Genomic DNA, 23,787 nt, shown 5'->3' on the forward strand with positions numbered 1-23,787 from the left:
ACGAATTCATTCTCGTTCTCTGAATATACATACACCAGGAAAATTTTCGCACTTGTGCTGGTTGCCTTCAAAAATCGATGCAAAATTTTCTTTAACGACGTGAGGATTATAAAAATGTCGATGAAAAATTAAGGTCAGATGAAAATTTGAAAAAATGCGATTTTAAGTAAATTTAAATCTTCTCTTAAATATCATTAAAGTTGAATGAAGAGTTTTTGAACTGTCTAATTCAAAAAGTTAAAGGATACATTATGAAAAAAGAATTTTCTCTTTTTTAGTGCTTTAATTTTTGAAGGTTGATTTACATTTTTGAGTTGATTGAGGAAAGATTCAATTTAAATTTTTTTGATGGTACAATAGATTCAACTGAGGTTGTTGATCACAACAGATCGTCACAAAATCGAATCCACATCTAAGCCATTTTATCCCATCAAAATATCCCTCGAATATAGAAATCAAAGCTTCATTATCTTCAGAAATTTCTACTTGATTACTTTTTCTCTTCATTAAAAAAATTTCATTTACCTCGACTCACTCATGCATGCATATCAAACATATTCACACATTTCTATTGAATACATCAGACAATATCTATGCAAAAATAGCAAAAGCTTTTCTTTTCAATTTTTTTTTTCAATATTTATTTTACATTCATTGTGGGTGGAAGCTCCGCCTTGGTTCATTATCCATCTATGGTAGAAAGAAAATAATAAATAGGAGAGAAAGTGAGATGGAGATAGCAAATAAAAAGATTATTGTGTATATTATTTGAAAAAGCACATTCAATAGAGCAGAAAAGAATAAAATTGCTTCTCATTCGCTAATGGAAGTGGAAAGCTTTTTCTTTTTTATCGATTTTTGGACTATGTTGTGTGAAAGTATGAGTCCTAATTAATTCGGATTGTCCTTGATAGTGAAATGAGAACTGGTTGATAATGGAGTAGCCAGGTAGTACCATTCGATGTCATTTAGTGTTATGTGGCATTATTGGACTTAAAGGGGCATGCAACCATACTTTATTCTATTGAAACTCAACTGTGACATTAATGCCACCTTAAATTCCGAGAATCATTCAACTATTTGTACATTTTAACCAATCTATACTAGATTTGAGCACTAATTGGCATTTAAGTAACATTTATTTCATATTTGAAATGTGTTTCAAAATAATTCATTTCATATTCAATTGAAATAAAATGACTTCTCATGTTAGAAAAGTGGAAATCTATAATCCGGCAATCTGACATCATCAACCACATTAGATTGCTTTTTGTCAAGATTTTTTTGATCACTCATTGTTGTTTTCATTTATATCTAAAAATAAGCCGAAAAATGAAGCAAATTTATAACAAAGAATGTAACATTGAGTACGCCAGAAAAAAATTTGTGAGCCGGAATCAGATTATGTGCTGAGAAGCGATGTAATAATGTCATAATAAACTGCTATTTCATCATCGTTGCCATTCATGCGTCCATTGTATGTGTCAAAATAACACAGCATTAAATGTGAAGATGTGACATGAATCGAAAGTGCTGCTAATCTCTCACTCACCCTAACTTTCATCCTACAGGAAAAGAGATTTTATTGTATTTTTTCTGTCGAGTCATTACATTGCTGGTTGCGCATCCTCATCTTTTGTTAAATTTAATTCCAACTGAAATAATTTGTTCAACATTTTTCTCGCTTTTTGCTTTTCAAATTGAACAGGTCTTTTGTGATTTTTTTTGTTTTGTTTGAATATAACTGATAAAATTTTCAATGACAATGCAGGATTATAATGGAAAATTGTGAAATGTAAATTTTTAACCGTGTTGTCTATGATCCAAGAAAACATAATATACTCTCTAACTCCGTTTTCTATAAATTATTTTCTATTCAACCCTTTAACTTACTTCTTTCTTGAACTTAAAAATCGTCAATTCACTGTCTGCTTTCTAATTAAAAATTTAATAAAAACTTGAAAATTTTCCGAAACAATTTTGAAATTCATTCATTCTTTATTCTTCACTTAGTTTAGTTCACAAGGAAAAAGGAAAATTTTTTAAATCATTTACTGATTAAAAACAAAATTTATGATGCAACAATGACATTCAGGAACTGAATTTAGACGATGATTACGATGATGAGTAAAGTAACAAAAGGATGAGTTTAGGAAATTCAATTGAGTAGAAATCTAACTGATAAAAAAATAAAATTATCATGTTGAATACACTATGAAAATATAGAAGATATACAACTAAACAAAATGTTTGAAATTTTAAATTAATGTAAGATTATTACTACACAGTCAGAAAAAATTCGACCCCAAAGACCATCTACCTCATTATCATTCTATCTGTCTGGATTTTGTTCGCTATTTCCCTTTAAACATCATCCAAAAATTTAAATAATGAAAATTCAATTAATTTAAGTAGAATGAATGAAAAATACAAAACACAACAAAGCTAAGACTTCTTTTTATAATTTTTTTATTTCACAAAAGTATTTTCTATTTATTCATTTATTCTGTCTCCATTGCCTGCATTTATGAAATGAAATTACAAAAAGCTAAAAATGTTTGTGTATGAATAAAGAGAGAAAGGAAATGAATTCAATGGAATTATGTTCCTTTCTACCTGAATTTTATTATGAAAAATGAAAGCAGAAGAGCAGTTGAATGAAAATGGACGATGCTAAAATGATGAAAAGAAAATTTTTAATTTTCATTTGCATTTTTTTGTTTGTTTATCTCGATTATATAAATAGGGTCGAGTTGTTTTGGACTATGCCGATTCCTTGTTCAGGAACAATATAACATTTTATTATTATAAATCAGTAGTGACTAACGTTTAGTGTTCTTCAGTGTAAAAATATGAATTTATGAATAAGTTTCATTTCAATTAGACTTTTTAAATTTATACGTTTTTAAATTTGATGATGATTAAAACATGTTTTCAATGATTTCAACATTTTGTATTATTTAAAAACGTCAGTCTACAATTATGTATAAAAATTATACAAATATATAAATAATTTTTTTTTATTTTAAAAAACAACTTCAGTCACAATTATAAATAATTAAGCGAAGTTGGATAAATGTGGTAGTTTATACTCAAACACCCAAAAGTCAATCTTAGCACCAATTCTTTTAAGGCTCAACCTTCAAAACCATTGAAACATTTGCCATATTATCGTCATCATTATTATATGCATGGAAATTGATACGATATAATCCATTTGGAAATATTGAGGTGAATTTTTGTGCTATAGATATATTTGTAACTTTGATTGTGTCTTTAAGAGGACATTCCAATGACAAGCCATAGTGTTTTAAAACAGGAACGATGAAAATCTTAACTATTGTGTTGGACTTTCCTTTTGAATTACCAACCACTGAACACCTAAAATGATAATCAAATGTTTTCAAGGCAGTGGCATAGCAGGTATGCCAGGTTAACGACTATTAATACAAACCATTCAATTTCCGGAGCTTTGAAAATTTGTCGAAATTTAGAGTTTTCTTCTCGGTAAAAATCTGAGACAAGCTGAAATTAATTACAAATTTAAGATTTCGATAAAATCTTTATGCTAACAAATAAGTTATATCCAATCCCAAAAACTTTTAAGCCAAAAATTATAAATTGTTCACATTTTTTGCACAATTTTCTTACAACAATCTTGTTGATCGGCTTAACAAAAGTGAAAATTCCAGAAAACTTTTTATTTTCTATTCTGCATAAATCCATTCGAAGAGATTTGTTCGAGCTTGTGCAATAATTAATCTTTTCAAATGTTGCGTACGAATTTATTGTCTCAAGCAAAGACACACTGAACCAAAAGTATGAAAAGATTTTAAAAAATTTCATTTTTACACTTTTGAAGAACTAAATTGTATGATGAGATAATTGATTTTAATGAAAAATAGTTGGAAATTTTTAAAAATGTTATTATATATTTTTTTTGTTAATTTTAACTTTAATTACATAATAACTGATTTTATCTTTTTTTTTAATTAATCAGTTCCGTTTGTGTGCTTCAATAAACAATGAAGCTTTTACGCGTTATGTTAGTGCGTGAAACTAGTATGTAGTAAGTGCTTGCGGAAGATTGGTTAAATTTGAGAAGTGTCCAACAAAAAACAAATCACTTTATCTGGAGCAATGTGCTTTTGCGAATGACAGAATTAATATAATACAAAATATTTATAAACCTTTACATACGATTAATGTGAGGATATTTTTTAATTACTCTTTATGATTTTTAAAAATAAATTAATTTTTTTTAATTTCAGTGTAGAATTAAAATAATTTTCAATTTTACGGTCATTGACTACTGCATGTCTGCTTTAAAAAAGGTAAACATGATTCATGATTTATTTAAAACCTCGTTGTTTTGATTATTTTTATCAATTTTTAGCATAGATCAAATTAAGCATGAAAATAATGTTGTCTTCATGATTGTAAAAATAAAAACAGACTTTAAAAAGTCCTCTCGACACAAACTTTAACATGACACCTGAAGGGTTGAAGTTGACTACATTTAAATGTGCAGTATATGGACATGGTTTTGCAATTTCTGGCCACGCATTCTTCAAAACCTCAACAGCACCAATAACAAATGGATTTTGCTTAAATCTATTCCTTTTTAAAGCACAAGCATCAATCACAGGAAATGTTCCAATCGGTCGAAATTCAGAGTCTTCTCGTCGATACAGCGCAAACTTAAACTACAAATTTTGATCAATTATTAAATTTCAAATGGTTTATTAAGTTTTAATTACGAATATTTGATTCAGAGGCTTAAAAATCTCTGCTTTAATATTAATACTGCCATTGGTAACATCACAACGTTCAATAATCAGAGATTTGTTGGTTGATGTGCAATTTTCGATTTTCAAGAATCTTCCATCAGCTTCAGACAGTGAAAAAAGTTGAACAATGACTAAAAAAGCAAGTAGTTGAGACATGGTCTGTACTATATGTAAATCCAGAACAATAATAACAATTTTTTTAAAAACGTTTAAATATTGCTTTAATTATATATAAAAGCTACAAGTTTGGAACAAATTTTGATGTAATGTCTGAATGAGAGGAAAAATATTCTAGAATATAAAGAATAGCATAGACTATGGCTTGCAAAAAAAATTTATTCAAAAATATTTTTAAAAAATATATTAAAAGTTCAAAAACTGTCTAAAACATTCAAAGGACCTCCTTGCCTTCACTCTTGGTCACATATTAGCTTGAATAAATTTAAAAATTAATAATTTTTTTAGGGTTCGACCTTCAAAGATAACGAAATTTTAGCAATATGATTGTCTTCATTATTGTATGCATGCAAATCAATTCGATACAATCCATTTGGAAATATAGTGGTCATTTTTTGCTCTGTGACAACATTTAAAATTTTAAGTCGACTTTTTAATGGACAACTCAAATTTATTCCATTTTGCCTCAAAACAGGTAAGACAAATATTTTTACTAAAGTGTTGGATCTTCCTTTGCTACTTCCAATCATTGAGCACCTAAAATTATTAAAAAAAAAAAAACTCAAGCTTCATAGACTAGCCCATTGAATTTTTGGATTCATACAAACCATTCAATTTGTGGAGCTTTGAATATTTGATGAAATTGAGAATTTTCTTCTCGGTAAAAATTTATAAGAAGCTAAAATTGATCAAAATTTCAAGACCAATTTTTAAATGTTTAACATTTCTAATATAATTTTCTTACATTTAGCTTGTTAGTCGGTTTAATAAAAGTAAAAATTCCTGAAAACTTCCTATCCTCTAATTTGCATAATTCAATGAATAGAGATTTGTTTGAGCTTGTACAGTAATTAATTTTATCTAATGTTGCAAAAGAGATTGCATTCTCAATTAAAGACAAGATCATCCAAATAAAAGAATAATACTTAAAAGTCTTCATTTCATTAGCTGTTTTTTGAATAACTTTTTCAAAAATCTTTTTAGATGCTTTTCAATTGCCGGTTTAAAACATATGAAATTCACATTGCTTTTTGATAAGTGAATAGCAGTGGAAGATCATATAATTGCAATAAAAATGGTTGACTTGAATAAATAATCAAAAAAATATTAAAAATTCATTAGTATATGCTAGCTACCGTTGAAATAATCAGATAATAAAAATATTAGTTTAAATATAGAAATGAATTGTATTTTACTGGTGTTGCCAGGGGATTGCTGCTTTTACAACTACCCTCTTTTAATGTTAAAAAATAACTTGTTCAGTTACAAAGGGGGATGTATCCCCTTTTCAATGGTCTAAGCGTGTTTTAAAAATTCTAAGTTCCACCTCTGTGGTTGATAGATTTTATCGCAACCAAAAAAATAATATTTTATATGGAAACTAACGAGTTTCTAATGATATTTATCTAAATGAAATTTGCAATTTTAGCATATAAAAATCAAAATGTTTGATTATTAGTTTAAACAAAATTGAATTCGGTTCAACTATGAAGATACAATTTTTATTAATTTTTCTCATAATTTTTCATAAAACTATAATTTCTTCTGCTGATATTAGAATTGAAAATTTAGATCCAATTCTGAGATCGAATATTTCTGCATTACTTTATGCTGCAGAAAATTGTGGAACATACATTCAGCTTGATGTCGATTTTTTTCGACCTTTAAATCCAATGATGGTAAATACTAATGAATTTCTGTATTGAAATATTTGTAATGATGATGTTTACTAGGTTAAAGTTGAATTTTACAAGAAAGAAGGTACAAAATTTCGTCAACTTTTTAAATCAAATGATATTGATTGGTGTAAAATTGTTTCTAAGAAAACTTCAAAAACCAACCCTTTAATTCGAACTTTTTTGATGCCTTTAATGAGTAAAGTTCCATTTCTTGCAAAATGCCCAATTCAAGGACGTCATGATTTCAAAATTGAGTTTGAACGTAAATTACTGATGATGTTTCCAACTGGAACTTACAAACTAAGAATTAAGCTCTATACAAATGAGGATAGCAATATTGGAACTTTAACAATGATAATAAAAATTACTGATGATTAAATAAACTATTTCTGAATTATTGCTAGATTTTAGAAAACGTATTTTACTCTTTTCAGTACAGAAATTTAAATAAAAGAATCCTCATGGCATAAATCTTTCGAATGAAGGGTCTTGACTCTCAAATTCTTTGTTTAGGGTCATTTGAATATGACAGTCTAATCTAACTAGCATCTGTTTGTACGTCACAAATAATAAGTTAATATAACACAGCATTAACCTTGATATTTAATTACTCAAATTTAATTCTCATTAAGAATACATTTTCAAAAAATTAGATTATAAATATTTAAAAGTCATCATTACTATTTTTATGATTATAAAATACTTATAATTGCAGTTTTCAGTTTATTTTTAGTTAAAATAAAATTAGTCATGAACGTAAAAGTTTGGATCTCAATTTTATTTCAATTTAAATTTTGCTTAGCAATTTTGAAAATTGAGAATCTGGATCCAATAATTTCGTCCAATAAATCAGCAATATTTTATGTCGCTGAAAATCATGAAACTTATATAAAGTTTGACATCGACTTTATTCGACCAGTGAACTTACTGATGGTAAAATTTTAACTAATTTTATTACCTCGGGCCTAATTAAAATATTTTCAGGTTAAAGTCGAATTTTATAAAAAGGAAGGTTCAAAATTCCGTCAACTTTTCAAATCAAATGATATAGATTGGTGTAAAATTGTGTCTGGTAAGTCAAAGACAAATCCTCTAATTCGAACCTTCTTGATGCCACTGATCAGCAAAGTTCAATTTCTATCAAAGTGTCCAATCCAAGGACGTCAAAGTTTGAATGTTGATTTTGATCGAAAAATGTTAATAATGTTCCCAACTGGAACTTACAAACTTAAAATTGTTGCGTACAATAATGATGACAGTAATATTGTTACATGTACAATGATAATCAGAATTGATGATCCATAATTAAAACAATTTTAAAATTATTTCATTCATGACCATTCTAAAAATAAAAATAATCATGACTTAATTTTGACTTTTTTTAAAATAGAAAAAATTATAAGTAGAAGTAAAGCAGATGTTAAATGCTTTTAATTAACTAACAAATCCGTAATTATTTTTAATGTTGAAAATGATGTAATACTTGCCCATTATAAGATGTGTGGTTTTAAGAAATATATCAATTTATAGTGGATTTAACACAGTAGTGCTAATACTATGTTCCAAAGTGCTGTTAAGAGAGAAAACTCAGCTGGTGTCAAGATCTGATGATGAGACTTAAAAGACTAATACGATGACTATGAAGTTCCATGATATATCAGAAGAATTCACTGATATAATAAAAAAGTATAACATAATTTAATAAATTATATAGAAAATGTTATTAATTAAGAATTTTTGATGTTTAGTAATCAACTTAATTTTATTTCTTAATGACAATTTTTAACATCATTTAAATTAATTAGTTTCTTACTTAAATAAAAACAAAATTTTGCTAAAATTTTGATTTAATGCAATATTAGGCCCTGACACTTGACATTGTGATGATAGTGAAACTGTCAAGCATTTTATTTTTCATAAGTTGTGGTAGCAATGCAGCTGCAGAATTCGATATCAAAATTCAAAGCATGGAAAACTGCTCAAGTAGCCAGCAAACTTTTTATATACAAGAATGTACATATAGTGAGTGCTGCATGAATTTTACTGGAAATGTTCTAAGACCTTTAAATAAAATTCAGGTAATTTCCATATTCAAATGGATTTTTTTTTGTATTATTATCATGACCTTCACTAGGTCCAACTGAATATGATGAGAAATGAAAAGAATCATTACCGAAGTGTTTTTAAAGTTCCTCCAACTGAATGGTGCTCCATTGTCTCAAAGAGATCAAGACCAAATGCTTTAATTAAGGCATTCCTGGATATTGTACGTGAACGCTTTCCTAAGAATGTCCAGCAATGCCCGATAAATGGAAAAATTGAGGCAATAAATATTAAAATTCGAAACAGAATGTTGTCAATTTTTCCTCCAGGAATTTATAAGTTTTCAGCAAGAGTTTACGATGATGAGGACGATAATATTCTTTCTATTGCAGTAACTGTAAAAGCTGTAGCATGAATCTAAGATTAACTTAATTTAAGATTAAGCTTTACGTATCTTATTTTAGATGGCTAAATTATGACTTACTGAGATAATAATCAGTTTAAATTATGAATTTCAAATGTGATAAAATTTTGGAGCAAAATTAAATAAATTGAATAAAATTTTACTAAATTTGCTCCGTTTTGAGCTTGTTTTTCTAAATGGTTATTATTGATATTTTCAATACCCGAATAAGTTGCATTGAAGCAGCTTTTTCGAACTTCGGAACAAAATTTTCTAGCTTCACCTCTTTTAGACTTTTTACTGATACAGATATTTCCCCTTAAATCGATGACTCTCAAATGTTTAAGGTCATGAAATGCTGATGGCTCAATGTGCATAATTTCATTTCCGATTAAATCAATTTGTTCAAGTTTCTTATTAAACTCAAAAGTTTGTTTATGAATTATTTTAATATTATTGTTTAGAAGTCGAATAACCTTAAGCTTTTTCATATTCTTAAAGTTGTGCTTCGTAATTTCCTTCAATCCACAGGACCTGACTTCAATCGAAATTAGATTTTTAAACAATTTTCCTACTTCATTTGGAAAATATGCAATTTTGTTATTTTGCTCGCTTGCAGCATATAATTGGGTCACATCGTCATTTGTTTTTGTATTTAAATGAAATCCGTGTAGTGACGAAACACTCAAGTTCCTTGATAGTGAATGCAAGTTTTGCACATTGCATGTGTATTCAAGGTCATTTGATGTTATTGTCTGGTCATTATAATCGCATTCAAGAATTATTTGTTCTAATGATGTACTTATAAGTGCTATGAATAGTGACAAGGTGCTACAAATAACTAAAATTATTTTTTATTTTTTTAAATTATTTTAATATAATGTACAACTTACATTACGTTATTCAGCATGATAAGAATATTAACGAGTCTATCTCAACCGAGTTCTCTCGATTAACTGTGAATAATCAACACTTCGTCTTTTGATTAAATAATTTGCTGATCAGAACAATAAGGCATAAAACTTTCTATATGCTATTTTAAAAATGAGTATTTAATTGTTCTATATTTGTCTGAATTTCATAAAAGTTTAATGTAAATTTAATAATATAATTCATATAATTCATTTGCAAGATATGAATCAAATTATAATTACAAATATTTTCATGTTTATTTGGTGTGTATTCACTATTCAGATTGAATCTACTTACCTATGAAATCAGTTAATTTTTTGTGAAAAATGTTTTTAAAACTATTATTCTCATTGTTCACACAATTCGTGTTAATATCATCAATTGCTCAAGTTATGAAGATCGAAAACTGTACTAGTATTAAACACAAATTTGAACTTGAAAAATGTGAAATTCATAATGATTTAGTAGATTTTGTATTTATTATCAAAGAGCCGTTGAGTTCTTTATATGTAAGTTTAAAGAATATTTAGGTATAATCGGGTCTAACTGGTTATCTACGATAATTTTTAGTTTGAAACAACACTACTGAAATTGGAGGAAGGAAAGGTCCGACAAATCTTCAGATCACCTAAATTTGACTGGTGTGGTGGATTAGGGTAGTTATACAAATAATTTAATACATGAAATTATTGATTTAATTATTTTAGCAAGGCATTTCGAACAGCTAGTCCTATTATGAAAGCATTTTTTAGCGCATTTTTGAAACTTGTTTTCAAAAGGTAGCTTAATAATGCACTTTGTTCGTTCGTTCGTTCGTTCGTTCGTTCGTTCGTTCGGCTGGAACGCGAGATCTCGAAAACTAGACATCGTAGAGAGCTCTGGTTTGTTTTAATAGCTTCGTTCTATCATGTTATTGGGTTATCGGTCATTTAGAAGTCTCAAATCAACGCATAAATACTATAATTAACAGTTTTTCATTTTCATATACAACAACAACACGTTTTTTCATTGTTTTACAGTGTTTTCCAATGTTTGTCGATGTTTTAACAGTGTTTACTGAACAATGTTTGAATTTTTTTTTATCGTTATGAGGTTTGAATTAAGAAAATCCGTTAAATGATGATGTTCTTAAATTTGTGGAAGTTTTATATGGATCTTGTTTTTAAGATCTGGATCTTTGGATCTTGTGTTTTTGGTTCTGGAAACGACCTGGATCTTACTGGATCTTGATTTTTAGGTCTGGAAGTGAACTGGATCTTACTGGATCTTGGTTTTTAGGTCTGGAAGTATCTGGATCTTGGTTTTTAGGTCTAGAAGTGACCTGGATCTTACTGGATCTTGTGTTTTAAGTCTGAAAGTGAACTGGATCTTACTGGATCTTGTGTTTTAGTTCTGTAAGTTACTTATTAATCAATTACTGATCGCTGGGACAAAAATGCGCTTAAGTCCCTCGATCAATAACACGAGGACTTTTGTAATTTTTTCATCAAACTTTGACAAATTTCCAGAAGTTATGCTCAAATGTCCAATAAAAGGAGTAGTCAAAATTTTAAACATTTCAACATTAACTACATTTCTTGATTTTTTACCACCGGGTGTTTACAGAATGCGTGCATTAGTTTTTGAAAAAATTAAAGATCCATTTTTTGTATTTTCATTCACACTTAAAATTTCTTCTTGAAACTTGCACTATTGTAGTGATGATAATTATATTTTAATGATTTTTTTGTAATTGACCTTACTCAAAAGTAAATATATATTCGTGGTTTTCATGCTGGATATTCATAACAAAGGAAAATATTAATTATTTATTAATGATCGTTCATAAAATGGTCGCTTGAGGATGTAAATGTCATTGTCATTGTATCGAAAATTGTCAGGAAATTCGAGCCTGCTTATTTTATTTTGAAAATCATCGTTTAGTGACCTGAATAAAAATATATATATAATTGACGATTTAAGAGTTTATAATTTCAAACTTACATCATAATCACCGGATGATCAACTTTGGTAAGAAAGCTAACTTTTCTAATTTCAGCGTTAAATCTTTGATATTTTTCATAAATTCCTTTTATTAAGTAATAGATCAGCTCAACAATAGACAAAATTGAACATCCCATGAAGAGACCAAGTAGACCTCCAGTATCAGCAATAAAATTTTGTAGCTTGTATCCCACAAAAAAGTTTTGTTCTTCAATCAATATATCATTGAATTTAATACCAATTTCAGCATAAATGGCCCTAAAAATTCAAAATTAAAATCTATTTTCAATGATAAAATAAGTAAACCTTTTTGAAATGTTTTGAATCTTTGACTCAAATTCTCCAACTCTATCAAGTTTCACACTGTATGTAATATCATTACATGGCTGAAAACAATCACAAGGCATCAATGTTTTTGCATTCTGACTGTCAGCATACGGCCACTGATGTAGTGCCTCAATGTAGCAAGAAATTTTTGTTAAATTACAAATCGGTGTATTTTCAGCACGAGGCATTGAAAACTTGACACATCCACACTTTTTGAGTGTAAATGAGGTAAGACATTCATGAAGGCAATGACTCTTAGAATATGATTTAAAAAATTTCAATTTTCGTTCATTTTCAAAGTAGCAGTCTCGCTTTTCAGGTGCATAAATCCTGAGATCCTCATTAAAGTGACTGTATTTTGCTCCGATAGTCAACTGTCGTTCTTGGTTGAACGGAATAAAATATTCATTATGTGGAAATGAAGCTATTTCATTTGGACTGTGTAGAAACAATCTAAACCCTTTTCCATAACGCAGACACATATTTGGCAAATCACTTATGTTCACTTTTGGATAGAAAGTCACGGCACCATTCTTGGCTGCTCTGACTGGAAAAACTTCATCGCTAGTTGATTCATACCCATTAAAGATTGTCCAGTGGAGCTTTTCGGGATTATCATCATCCACTGTTTCATTTTGTTTTGGTCCAACTAATGCCTTTGCTATTTTTTTTCTTTTATAAGAATCAAAGTCTTTTGAAATTGCTTCTTTTCTAAAAATTGTATTATATCCTTGAATATTGTAAGTATAACATATTCCAGAGTCAAACAAAATACGATTCATCATTTTCTCGCAATTAACTTCCATTCTGTCATAAAAACAAGCACCAAAAGCTTCATTTACTGTTGGAGATGTAGATAGTAAATGTTCTATAAATTGACCACTGCTGGCATCTGGTAAAAATCTTGATACTCGAGATGCAACGCTTGGATTGCAAGCTTGAGCAGCAGCTCCAATAATGCTTTGATCTTTAGGCGAAAGTGATCTGCTGATTGAAACATCTGAAAATAAAATTTAAAGATCAAGTGGACCATGAGGACTTTAATCTCAGTTGTAAACCATTATACCTACTTCGAATATCCACAAATGAGCTAAATTTTATTGTATTTGACTTTGCAAAAAGCGGCAAGCAAATTGTAACAGCTGGAAAAGGAATTTCCCGAATTGACTTCCATTTCATTTTCAACGTTATATCTGGACTTGTGCTCCATTTCAAGTATACACCATTTGCATAAAAGCAAAATCCAACGATTGACATTAAAAATGAGATTAACCAGAAAATTCTAATTAATTTTTTATTTTTTCTGTCTGCAATGAATTTTATTCCGTGGATTGAGCTCTCTTTTGAAAATGATTCGATTGTGATTTTTTCAGACATGATTTTGACAATTTAAATAAAAATTTATTTAGGTCTGCTGAACAGTTCAATTATGACTAGAATGAAGTCTTTTTAATAGCACACTGCTAATTGCAATAATGTCAATAGTAACATGGGTGCAATTGAAGCTAGAATGGCAATTAAAAGAAAGTGAAATGTTTATTCAGATACATTAGTGACTATAACGATAATATGATCGTCATGAGAATTAATTTCTAAGAATCATTTAGTTTATAGGTTTCATATTAATAGAATTAGAAGTTGATATCTCTTGAAAATTGTTTGGAAACCCAAAAACACGATTTACCTTAAATAAAATATTCAATAATCTTTCAAAAAAAAAAAATTGAAATTAAATCCTGAAAATCCTCAAAAATTCATTTACAATCGAAATCGGAAAATAATTGAATTTTCAGCATTAGAAAAAAAATCCATTAAGATTTTTGCTATTCATCACACAAAAGAAGGAAGACTTTTCCTCTCATTTTCCTTTTCATGTTTGAGCACCTTTTGTGTTGTGTTAAGTAACAATAATTCCACACAGAAACAGAAGCATTGAAACCACAATACACCACAAAAGTAGGATTATGTCTTGTAATCAAAAACAAATCCATCAAAAGAGCTGAGAACATGATGAATAGGAATTGCGGGAGTGAAATGGAAATGGTTTTAAAAAATGTAATTTATTATTCACAAACAATTGTGCTTTATTGTACTGGATTCACCCCCTCCGTCTAATTACGAAAATGTGAGAGATGCGAGTTCTTAACCCTTGACTGATGAACAAAAGGAACTGCAATAAAGGGTTGAACAATTCCCAGTCGACGTGCGACAATAAACAACAACAAAAACAATATTTTTACGCTTTTTGTTTTGGAAATGGAAATTCTGTCTTGTTTGGATTTATAAATAATTAATTTGTTGCATTTTAGGATCAAGTTTTTATTGTCGATATGTTATAAAGTATGATTTGGGGATGGAACTGTGATGATAAATTGAAAATTAATTATCGAAATTAAAACGATTTTTCACAAGAAGAAATGCACTCAAAATTATGCAGTTATAGAGATGTTGAAATCACGCTGATCTACGCAAAAGATCTTGGTTCTTAAAGCCTTTGTTACTCTGTAAGGGAGAGAGGGCAAAACTCCAAAGAGTACATGATTAATCAAGGAAATTTTCCTATTAAAATTCATTAACCTCCATGCTCTCAGTTTCTAAGTAATTAAATGATTATCATTAACATTGTCATTCAAATATGTCGCTACTGTGTAATGAATACATCAGCAAAGCCCTCCGACTTCTCTCCCTACTTATTACTCTCCCTATTATTATTATTGTTATTGTTTCTCTTACAAATGAGAATTTGTTTATCTTGTCATATTTATCTTCCTTTTATGTTCCTTTTAATATGAAAATATGTATCCAAGCTCACTATAAACACAAACTGTGATATGATAATTGTGAAGGGTTTTTATCTTTCTTTTGATGACGTAGATTTGAATTTTCGTGTCCTTTGTGGTCTACTGAGATGGAAAAATTATTCAAATATTGTTATTATTGTTTCTTTTTGAGTATTTGCTTAGTTCCGAAATTTATTATTATTATTTAAGATTATATTTTTATGTAAAATTAAATATAGACATGGCTTACTCAACAAAATAAAAAAAGTACATAAATCAGCAAGTGTAATATTCAAACCATATCAAATAGTCACATGCATGTCACCACATAAATAATCCATAAGGAATACCATGTCATATAAAAAATATAATTTCATCAAAGAAGATTTTTCATAACTTTAAGGCTGATTTTGACAAATTCGATTTAAATTGATACATTTATGTCACATTATCATATTTATGGTTGCTCTATCCACACATATTTTGCTCATATTTTTTTGTGTTTAAGGCATAGACACTAAAAAAATATTTTAAATGTTTTGTGATTTTCTTGTTGTTATAAAGATTTTTAGAAGATTTACATATTTTTGGAATTTCAAAATATTAATCCCTAGTATGACAGCTTTGATTCAGTCAAAAAAAAATTTTCTTTAGGGTGCGCATTTTTTGTAGAGCAACAACATTCTCGAGAAAATCGATTCAAGAATCCTCTCATATGACAACCGCCTCATCAATAAGACCATGCATAAAAGAATGTTGCAAGTAAAGCCAACAACAAAGAAAGAGATAAATAAATTTTTAAATTACCCATGGGAATTTCGCTCATGTCGCTTCAAGTCACTTCCAAATATCATTTTCACTGCAATTTAATTCTTTTCTTATTGTATGATTGTATTAGTGATGATGTTTTACTGTCATTTTTCAAGGGTCAATAGCAACATGATGACAAATAAAAATGAAAAGGGAGATGATGACTACAAATTGGTAATGAATAGGCAATTTGAGCAGCAATTGTTTGTAAGACTTCTGAAATGATCATCATTAATAATGTAATTTTGTCAATATTAAATCATATTTTTAATAAAAACTGTTTTGAGATTTTTTAAATTTCTTATAATTTTTTATTTTGAATACATTGTTGCAATTTACGGAATTTTTAAATGATTTTGTGACAATTGTGTGTTTGCATTAACCATCATTCAGTCGTTTCATGAATTCTTAATAAATAATAATCAACAGTATCAACTTTCCCATAATTATCCATATTTCTCGCAATTATCCTTCATAATAATCCATTAAATTAACTGTTTCGCTCAACAATCTCAATTAGTCGTGTCTCATGAAAAATTCATAAAGCAACAAATGTCACCGAAGTTGAATGGAAAGAAAAAAAGTGAAAGTAGGAAAAAATGTAAAAAAAATTCAAACAGATTTAAATAATTTTGTTGAAAATTTGAAGGAAATTTAGATTCAATTGGCAGTTGTATTTATTTTGTTATTTCTATTTGAATATTTTTTTTACTTCCAACAACAACAATTATTAATGTCAAATTATGCAAATATTAATTTAGATTTATGTAAAATGTTAGGGGTGGAAAATTGTCAGATGATGAAAAGGATTGGGGTTAAATTTGAAGATTTATTAGTGAGCACTTGAGATTTACGGATTTAAGTCTTTACAAAATCTCTGATTTTTATAAAAAAAACTCAAAAATCTTCAATATTTTTTTAAATATCCAAAAATTTATGTAAAAATAGCTCATTTTCCTCACTCCTTCATACTTATTAAAAATTCAACAAGTTGAACAATAAAAACAGCATGCGACTGCTCAGCACACACAGTACAATAACCAAAAATGACCTCAACTTCCCCTTGCACATTTTTTATCATCCCACACTGACAACATCAATTTTTGCGAAAAATTCAGGGAGAATTGCTTACTGCTGTGATATAAAAAAAGCAATTTATCATTCCATCATGTGTCGAGCTCTATTTTCTTGTGTTTCCTTTCTTTTTTATAACCAAACCTCAAAGAGGAGATGAAAATTTTCCTCAAAGGAGTTCTTTTGTTGCGAATTTGCTTTTTATTTGTTTTGTGTGCTGCTGCTGCTGCTGCTGCTATTTTATGCGATGACAAAAGAGTCTCGTTGATGGAAATAAAATTTGACAAGAATGAATTTTTGATGTTAAGTTGATACTGCGTTGTCTATGCTATTATTTTGTGAATTTTCAGGTGAATTTTACCATGTATGTAAAATTGGTTTTGTGGTTGTTGATCAACCTGTTTAGTCGCAACTTCGCGTCTTGGTCTCACATACACTTTCTCATCTTGTAATTCAGTTTTTTTTAGAATGAACAGAATTTAAATAAATTCGTTCACTAAATTTGACAAAACTCTGTAAAAAAAATCGAAATTTGTTGGATAAAAATTTATACCAATTTCAAAATTCAACGAGAAAGCAAAAAAATAACGAGAAAATAAACATTTTGATAATGAAAAGTAAATCAAAGCTCGAGTACACAATGATTTAAAATAAAACATTGAAATGAGAGAAAAAAAAATTATCAAAGTAAAATCTTCCTTTTATTTTATTTTAAAATGAGAATTTGAAAAAGCTACAAAAAAAGTAAAGCGCAGATTGGCAAAAAATGATACAAAACGAATGTAAATAAAGAAAATTGGAAAATCGAAATTCATCAAAGGAAAAATTAATTTTTGTACTCCAAAAGAGGAAGTGAAATGAGATTTTGTGTGTTTTTGTTTGTTTATTTGATGAAGAATTAAGGAAGGAATTGCAGGAGATGTAAAGAGGGAAAATTTTTGTAGTAAATGTAAATTAAATGAAGTTAAAATAAAGCGAATAAGAAGTCAATAACGATGGTAAAGATTGAGGAGTGATAAAGTGTATTAAAGTGGTAAATATGAGGAATTCATATGAATAGCATAGCCTCATATATGCAAAATTTCAGAATTTCTTGGTATTCATTCAGCATATAGACCAAAAATCCTTTGATATATTCATTAAAATACACGAGAATATCCAATTGTAAAACAAAATATTTCTATTAAAATAATGAACATATTGAATATTTCAAAGCCATAAATTTCCTTTATTTTCCCCTTTCTAGTTACTTCAAAAAATTTCAATTCACTTCAAACATGTTTGAGTTTAAAACAGTACTGCTCAACCTTTTTAAGTTCCACATTGTGAGTCAATGTGTAAAATCTAATGAGTACAGAATTGAAAACCAAACGAATCTAGTGTTCGCGGGGTATGGAGAAAAGATTTAAAGATTTACTAGGTATAACTATAATCACAAAAGTATAATATGTAAGCATACATGTTGCCCACAACTGCCTTAAACCATTGAATATTCACAGAGTACCAATACCTTAATAATGAAAGATATCCATTTCAATACACAAGCCACCACCAACACACAAAATTGAATTGAAAAAGAGCATTTGAAAAATGAAAAAAAAAAATCAACAATTCCATTTTCAATTCCTCATCAATTATTAACGAAGAGGTTTTCTTTTCCGACTGTAGAAGCAGCAGTAGCAACAAAAAGGGCAAAAAAATATTTGAAATGCCATCAATTTATTTGTTCGATAACAACAAAACCGCTGCAGCAGCAGTAACAAGAGCAGCTATAATCCCATAAGTGGGCAAATAAAAATTGAGAGAAGTGGAATAATAAAAAATAAATAAGGGCAATAAAAATGTTTTTCTGGCTTCATATTCTTCCAATTTCACAAAGTGACCAATAAATTTTTTCTTTCTTTAAAGAACTTATCGATTATTGATAAGAAGTTTTTTTTTTGAAAATTGAGTCCTGAATTTCATTTAACTTTAGACATGTGAATCTAAAAGAATCAAATTTGAAGCTTCACTCGACTCTAGTTTGATGTTACTTTTCACATTAATTTATTTTCTAATCAGATTATTCACTCACAATATATGTATTTTTCTTCATGCTTACTCATCAAATTCATAATGCAAAAATTACTTTTATTAAGACTAACTAAATATTTAATATGTCATCAGCACTAATGGCAATATAATTATGACATGATTATCATTTAATCCCTTACAATTATAAGATAAGAGTCCAAAATGCAGGGATAAATGAGATTGTGGTTCAATATTTCCGTACATTATTATTACTAGTACGACAGAACAAAACTTAGAAATTCTTACACCCCACCGCTCACCAATCCGTTACACAATAACCAACATTAATTCTTCATATAAAATATAATCAGAAAATGTAAGAAGAAAGGACGAAATGAGGGCAACAAAATAAGAAGTTGTAAGCAGATTATTATTGTAGCAACAAAATCCCTTCAAGGTGATATTTCTTCTCGTTCAGCATCACATTCTGAATGTTTAATCAGCTGAAATGTGACAATTGACAAATCATTAGATAATAATTCAAATTGACATATTTTTGCTAATGGCATTGATGGTATGATGCATGTGAAATAACAAGAATTTAGATGATAGGCTCCGTAGCTTCAATACAACATTGAATGAACTTCTGTTATCGGCAAGGCTTTGAAACATCAGTTGCTATGGACAAAAGTCTAGCTTGAAAAGCGGTTGTAAGGATTCAAGAAATGCACAAAAATAAAATAAATAAAAAATCTCGTCAATCAAATTTGACAATCGATAATTGAAAATCGTCAATAATTCAATTTTTTGTCGTGAGCGCCACATGAAATAAACAGGATGGAGGAAAAAGCGATGAAGACAGGAGGTACAGAAGGGATGAAAAGCGAAGTAGGAAAAGCAGTAATCGATTTAAGGCAATCAATCATGGTCCACTGATTGTATGTTTTTAGCTATCGATGCTCATTTTATTTATTTATTTTTTGTAATTTTTCAATTCTTTCATTTTTGTTCCATTTAAAGTATTTATTGATAACTTTATGATGATAGCTGCTTCTTTTCAATGGATTTAATAAAAGTCTTTTGATTGAGGAAACAAGTGCTTAAAATACATTAGGATGCTCCTTAAAAAAATATTTTGGACTACCATAAAATCTTCATCTTTAGTAAGATTGATACTTCGGAAATGAGGAAAAATTTTGCAAAAAGATTAAAAAATCCGCAGCCGGTAGGATTCGAACCTACGCTCCCAGAGGGAATCTGATTTCTAGTCAGACGCCTTAACCACTCGGCCACGACTGCTTAATGACATTTACTGTTGTATTTTCCATCACTATACAGTTAGAAATTTGCGACAAACTTTTATGGACTTTTCGTGACTTTGAAAAACTTGCGGTAAAATTGTATCTAAGTTAGAATAATTAGAAGCATCGAAATACAACTAAGTCACAGCAGTCGTGGCCGAGTGGTTAAGGCGTCTGACTAGAAATCAGATTCCCTCTGGGAGCGTAGGTTCGAATCCTACCGACTGCGAATTTTTTGACTTCTTCATAATTATTTTTTTTTTAGATCAACACTTATTTTGATGAAATAAGTTATGGCTTGTATTAGCCATGCTAAAAGACTCCTATTGGGTCAAAAGGGTCCGTTGAGTTCCAAAGATCCAGTAAACTTCAAAAAGGTCAAAAAGAAAATATTAATTATTTAACTTTAAGTAAATGCTCACATGCATATTACAGCTTCAAATTAGATTTGTACATCCCCCACCAATGCTTGACAAAACATGAAAAAATTAAATAAAATTGTTTTCAATTTTTGGCAGGAAATTACAAATTTTCTTTACATCCTTGTCAGCAAATTATTTTTAAATATTTAAAAATTCGATTTAAGAATTCAAAATGCAGTGAAGTCTTTAAAGTCACACAATGATTCCAGTCACATATTAAGGAATTGTTATTTTCTAAACATTCAATTTCTTCATGTACATCTAAATTCAGGCAGTATATTCACACAGACAAACTTGTTAATACTATAGATGTCAAGTGGATGATTGAACGGATCATTAAATACTCATCATTTCACACTTTCTATCCAACCGTCCCTTCAGTGTCTTCATCAATTCAAATAGGATATTAATGGTATGAGAAGCATCATTTAGGCATGAAAATTGCAACATTTCAAGCACCCACTTTATAATCAAGTAGGAAATTATCATTGAAAATGAGACCGGAATAGTTTTGCAAAACTTTTTATGTCAATAATCGAGGCCTGATCGATTACCGGTAATGATGATGATGATGGAATCGAATGAATATTAAATGAATTGGATGATGAGTATGGTCGTGGATGAGTGGTTGATATAATTGAAAATGAGACACTACGAGGAGAATGGGAATGATTTTTAAATGTGAATAAGGATGCAGTGTGCAAATGAGAATTCAAAGAACGTGGAACTTAGAAACAGAGAAAATAAGACTGTTGAAATTGTGAATAAATCCTTTAAAATTTACAATTCAACAGTCATAAAAAGATGAATTAACTGAAGAAAAAAATCAATTTCCTGTTTTTTCCATCAATAACTTTGTTACCTTCATTTCCTTTCTTCTCTTCTGTTTCTTGCCGTGAACATTTTTTCTTTTTTATTTACTTTCGTCATTATTTTTATTAATTTCTCAATTCTCAGCGTGATAAAGGAATGAATATAAAAAGAGATTTTAATCAAATAAAAAGAAAAAATTTATTCATGATAAAAAATGAAAAGAATAAAAAGTGGCACGATTGGAAATGTCGATTGCACGAAATTTAATTTATGTAAAAAAAAATATTAACAAATTGATGCAAAGAAAGGAAATAAAGGGAAAGGAAAATTAATTAGATTTATGGATAAAAAGAAAGTAAAAAAAATGTTGCAAAATAGCCTTTAAGAAAGGTTCTTTAATTTATTAATAATTACTATAGCTTAGGACATAAAACAGAGCATTCTTGGTCCAAAAAGTGGGAAAAAACATCACGTCTGATGTGTTAGATTAGTATTCAGACATAAAGTAAGTTAATCAAATATTCAATCAAAATTCACTCAAAAGTCTAAAATGTTAAAAATTTACAAATAGAAATCAAGCACAATTCATCAGCAATCTGAAATATATAAGGCAGAACTAATAAAAATAATTCAAATCACGACCCAAAAAATATGTTTTTCTTCCTACTCATTTGCTCCATTGTTCAAATAAAGAATGAAAAAATTCCATTCATCCTTTTAATCTTTTCCTCTTTTTGTTCTTCCTCGTTCATCTCATAATTATGTCTTCATTGTTCTTCTTCATTCTTTTACTTTTTTTTTGCATCATTCAGTTTTACTTCTAATATTTAATTCTTATAACAATATTGTCAATGATTATGAACATTCAATTGAACAATAAAACATGATAATAAGGTAAGGAAAAACAGCACTGAAGGGGGAGGCAAAATGTTGAAGAGGAAATAAGGAAGGAAAATTTGTGATGAAAAATAAATTGAGGGATAGAAAACATGAATATAAATATGGATGGGGGAAATTCCGAAGATTTATTTTTACAAAAATAGGAAGTAAAACATATTTAAGGAATTTTTATTGGTGTCATGTGTGGTTTGGAAGTCATGAGGTGGAATTAAGGTGTTCTTGAGTAGCAGAGAGAGACAGGTACCTAGAGAATGACAATGAGACATAATTAACATAAACAGATACAATAGGTGTAAAGAGATACAAAAAGTATAGGGAGATTAATAGAAAATCTACAAAGTAAAACAGGATCGCATAGAGGATTGAGCGACCACCACATCCACAATTAATCATCAATAGTGCACATTTATTTTTCCAATCAAAAAAATTTTAATTAAAACTTCCACAAGAAAAAAAAACTTTTCCATAAAATGATTGAAAAACGTATGTGAATCAACAAAGGCAATGTAAAAGCCCATGGAAAACTCATATAAAAGATGAGCAAATATGAAAGAAAAATGAAAGATTCATGAAAATTATGATAATATGCAAACACATCAAAAAATTATTCATCACATCAAATGTACACATGAAATGAAACAAAAATATAAAGTTGAATGTAGAAAGTACATAATAACAAAGCACAAATACAGACATATATACACAAATACACATCAAAGATCAAAGCTGATGAGAGCAAAATTTCCAAAAAGGGAAAAATGAAAACGAAAAAAATAATTGTTGATGGATGTTTTTGTGTAAACAAGTTTTTATGCTTTATGCGATGATTATCAATGCGGAAAAGGATTCAATGCCTACTGTATTGGAGGGTGCGACGACATCAACCGAGACATGTTTTCACAATTAATGAAATAATCTCTCACTGAAAATTGAAACATATTCGACGCTTTTCCTCATTTTCTTCTCATTCTTGTTTATTGCTTTAACTTCATTAGAATGTAAATTCTTTTTAATATGATAGAAGGAGGCCTAGATGTTAAGGGGGTGTGGAAATCTCTTTACAATTTAAAAGTGGCATCAGAAATGAATTTTTGCTCTTTTTCTGCAATTCACTCGTTGAATTTCTTCATATTCATGAGCTGTGGAATATTTTTTATGTGAAAGAATGCTTGTAAGTTAGAATGAAAATGCTATTTCTTTTAAATACGCGCATTATACTTTCATTAACATTCTAGACACCTTTTAAAGTCTTTTGTGGGTTTGTGTCATTTAGTATTTTTGTCATTTTCTGGACTTTGCCTCATGGTATCATCCTTCATCCTAGTATCAGTCGGTCTATCATGCATTCTTGAAAGACAAA

The 23,787-nt window shown here is 28.8% G+C and overlaps 1 protein-coding gene, 3 long non-coding RNA genes and 2 other non-coding genes across 6 annotated transcripts; 2 read left to right on the plus strand and 4 right to left on the minus strand.

The window, feature by feature from the left end:
- Positions 1–3,060: 3,060 nt before the first annotated feature.
- LOC139097083 (uncharacterized) lies at positions 3,061–3,885 on the minus strand. Its single transcript, XR_011545024.1, has 3 exons — positions 3,652–3,885; positions 3,455–3,525; positions 3,061–3,381 (listed from the first exon to the last, which is right to left on the minus strand). It is a non-coding gene; the product is annotated as an uncharacterized lncRNA (long non-coding RNA).
- Positions 3,886–4,080: 195 nt separating this feature from the next.
- Positions 4,081–4,875, plus strand: LOC139097089 (uncharacterized). The gene is made up of 3 exons (XR_011545025.1): positions 4,081–4,207; positions 4,272–4,334; positions 4,397–4,875. It is a non-coding gene; the product is annotated as an uncharacterized lncRNA (long non-coding RNA).
- Positions 4,876–5,494: 619 nt separating this feature from the next.
- On the minus strand, positions 5,495–5,869 carry LOC139097128 (uncharacterized). Its single transcript, XR_011545027.1, has 3 exons — positions 5,713–5,869; positions 5,572–5,646; positions 5,495–5,504 (listed from the first exon to the last, which is right to left on the minus strand). It is a non-coding gene; the product is annotated as an uncharacterized lncRNA (long non-coding RNA).
- Positions 5,870–11,804: 5,935 nt separating this feature from the next.
- LOC139097624 (pickpocket protein 28-like) lies at positions 11,805–13,571 on the minus strand. Its single transcript, XM_070649520.1, has 4 exons — positions 13,385–13,571; positions 12,294–13,314; positions 11,988–12,245; positions 11,805–11,931 (listed from the first exon to the last, which is right to left on the minus strand). Exons 1-4 carry the CDS (start codon positions 13,569–13,571, stop codon positions 11,805–11,807), a joined length of 1,593 nt encoding a protein of 530 aa, XP_070505621.1.
- Positions 13,572–20,208: 6,637 nt separating this feature from the next.
- TRNAS-AGA (transfer RNA serine (anticodon AGA)) lies at positions 20,209–20,290 on the minus strand. The gene has a single exon. It is a non-coding gene; the product is annotated as a tRNA-Ser (tRNA).
- Positions 20,291–20,439: 149 nt separating this feature from the next.
- TRNAS-AGA (transfer RNA serine (anticodon AGA)) lies at positions 20,440–20,521 on the plus strand. The gene has a single exon. It is a non-coding gene; the product is annotated as a tRNA-Ser (tRNA).
- Positions 20,522–23,787: the final 3,266 nt, after the last annotated feature.

The sequence above is a fragment of the Chironomus tepperi genome, unplaced genomic scaffold (assembly GCF_022539635.2).
Source record: "Chironomus tepperi strain 1889 unplaced genomic scaffold, CSIRO-AGI_Ctep_v1 contig_34, whole genome shotgun sequence".
Lineage (NCBI taxonomy): Eukaryota > Metazoa > Arthropoda > Insecta > Diptera > Chironomidae > Chironomus > Chironomus tepperi.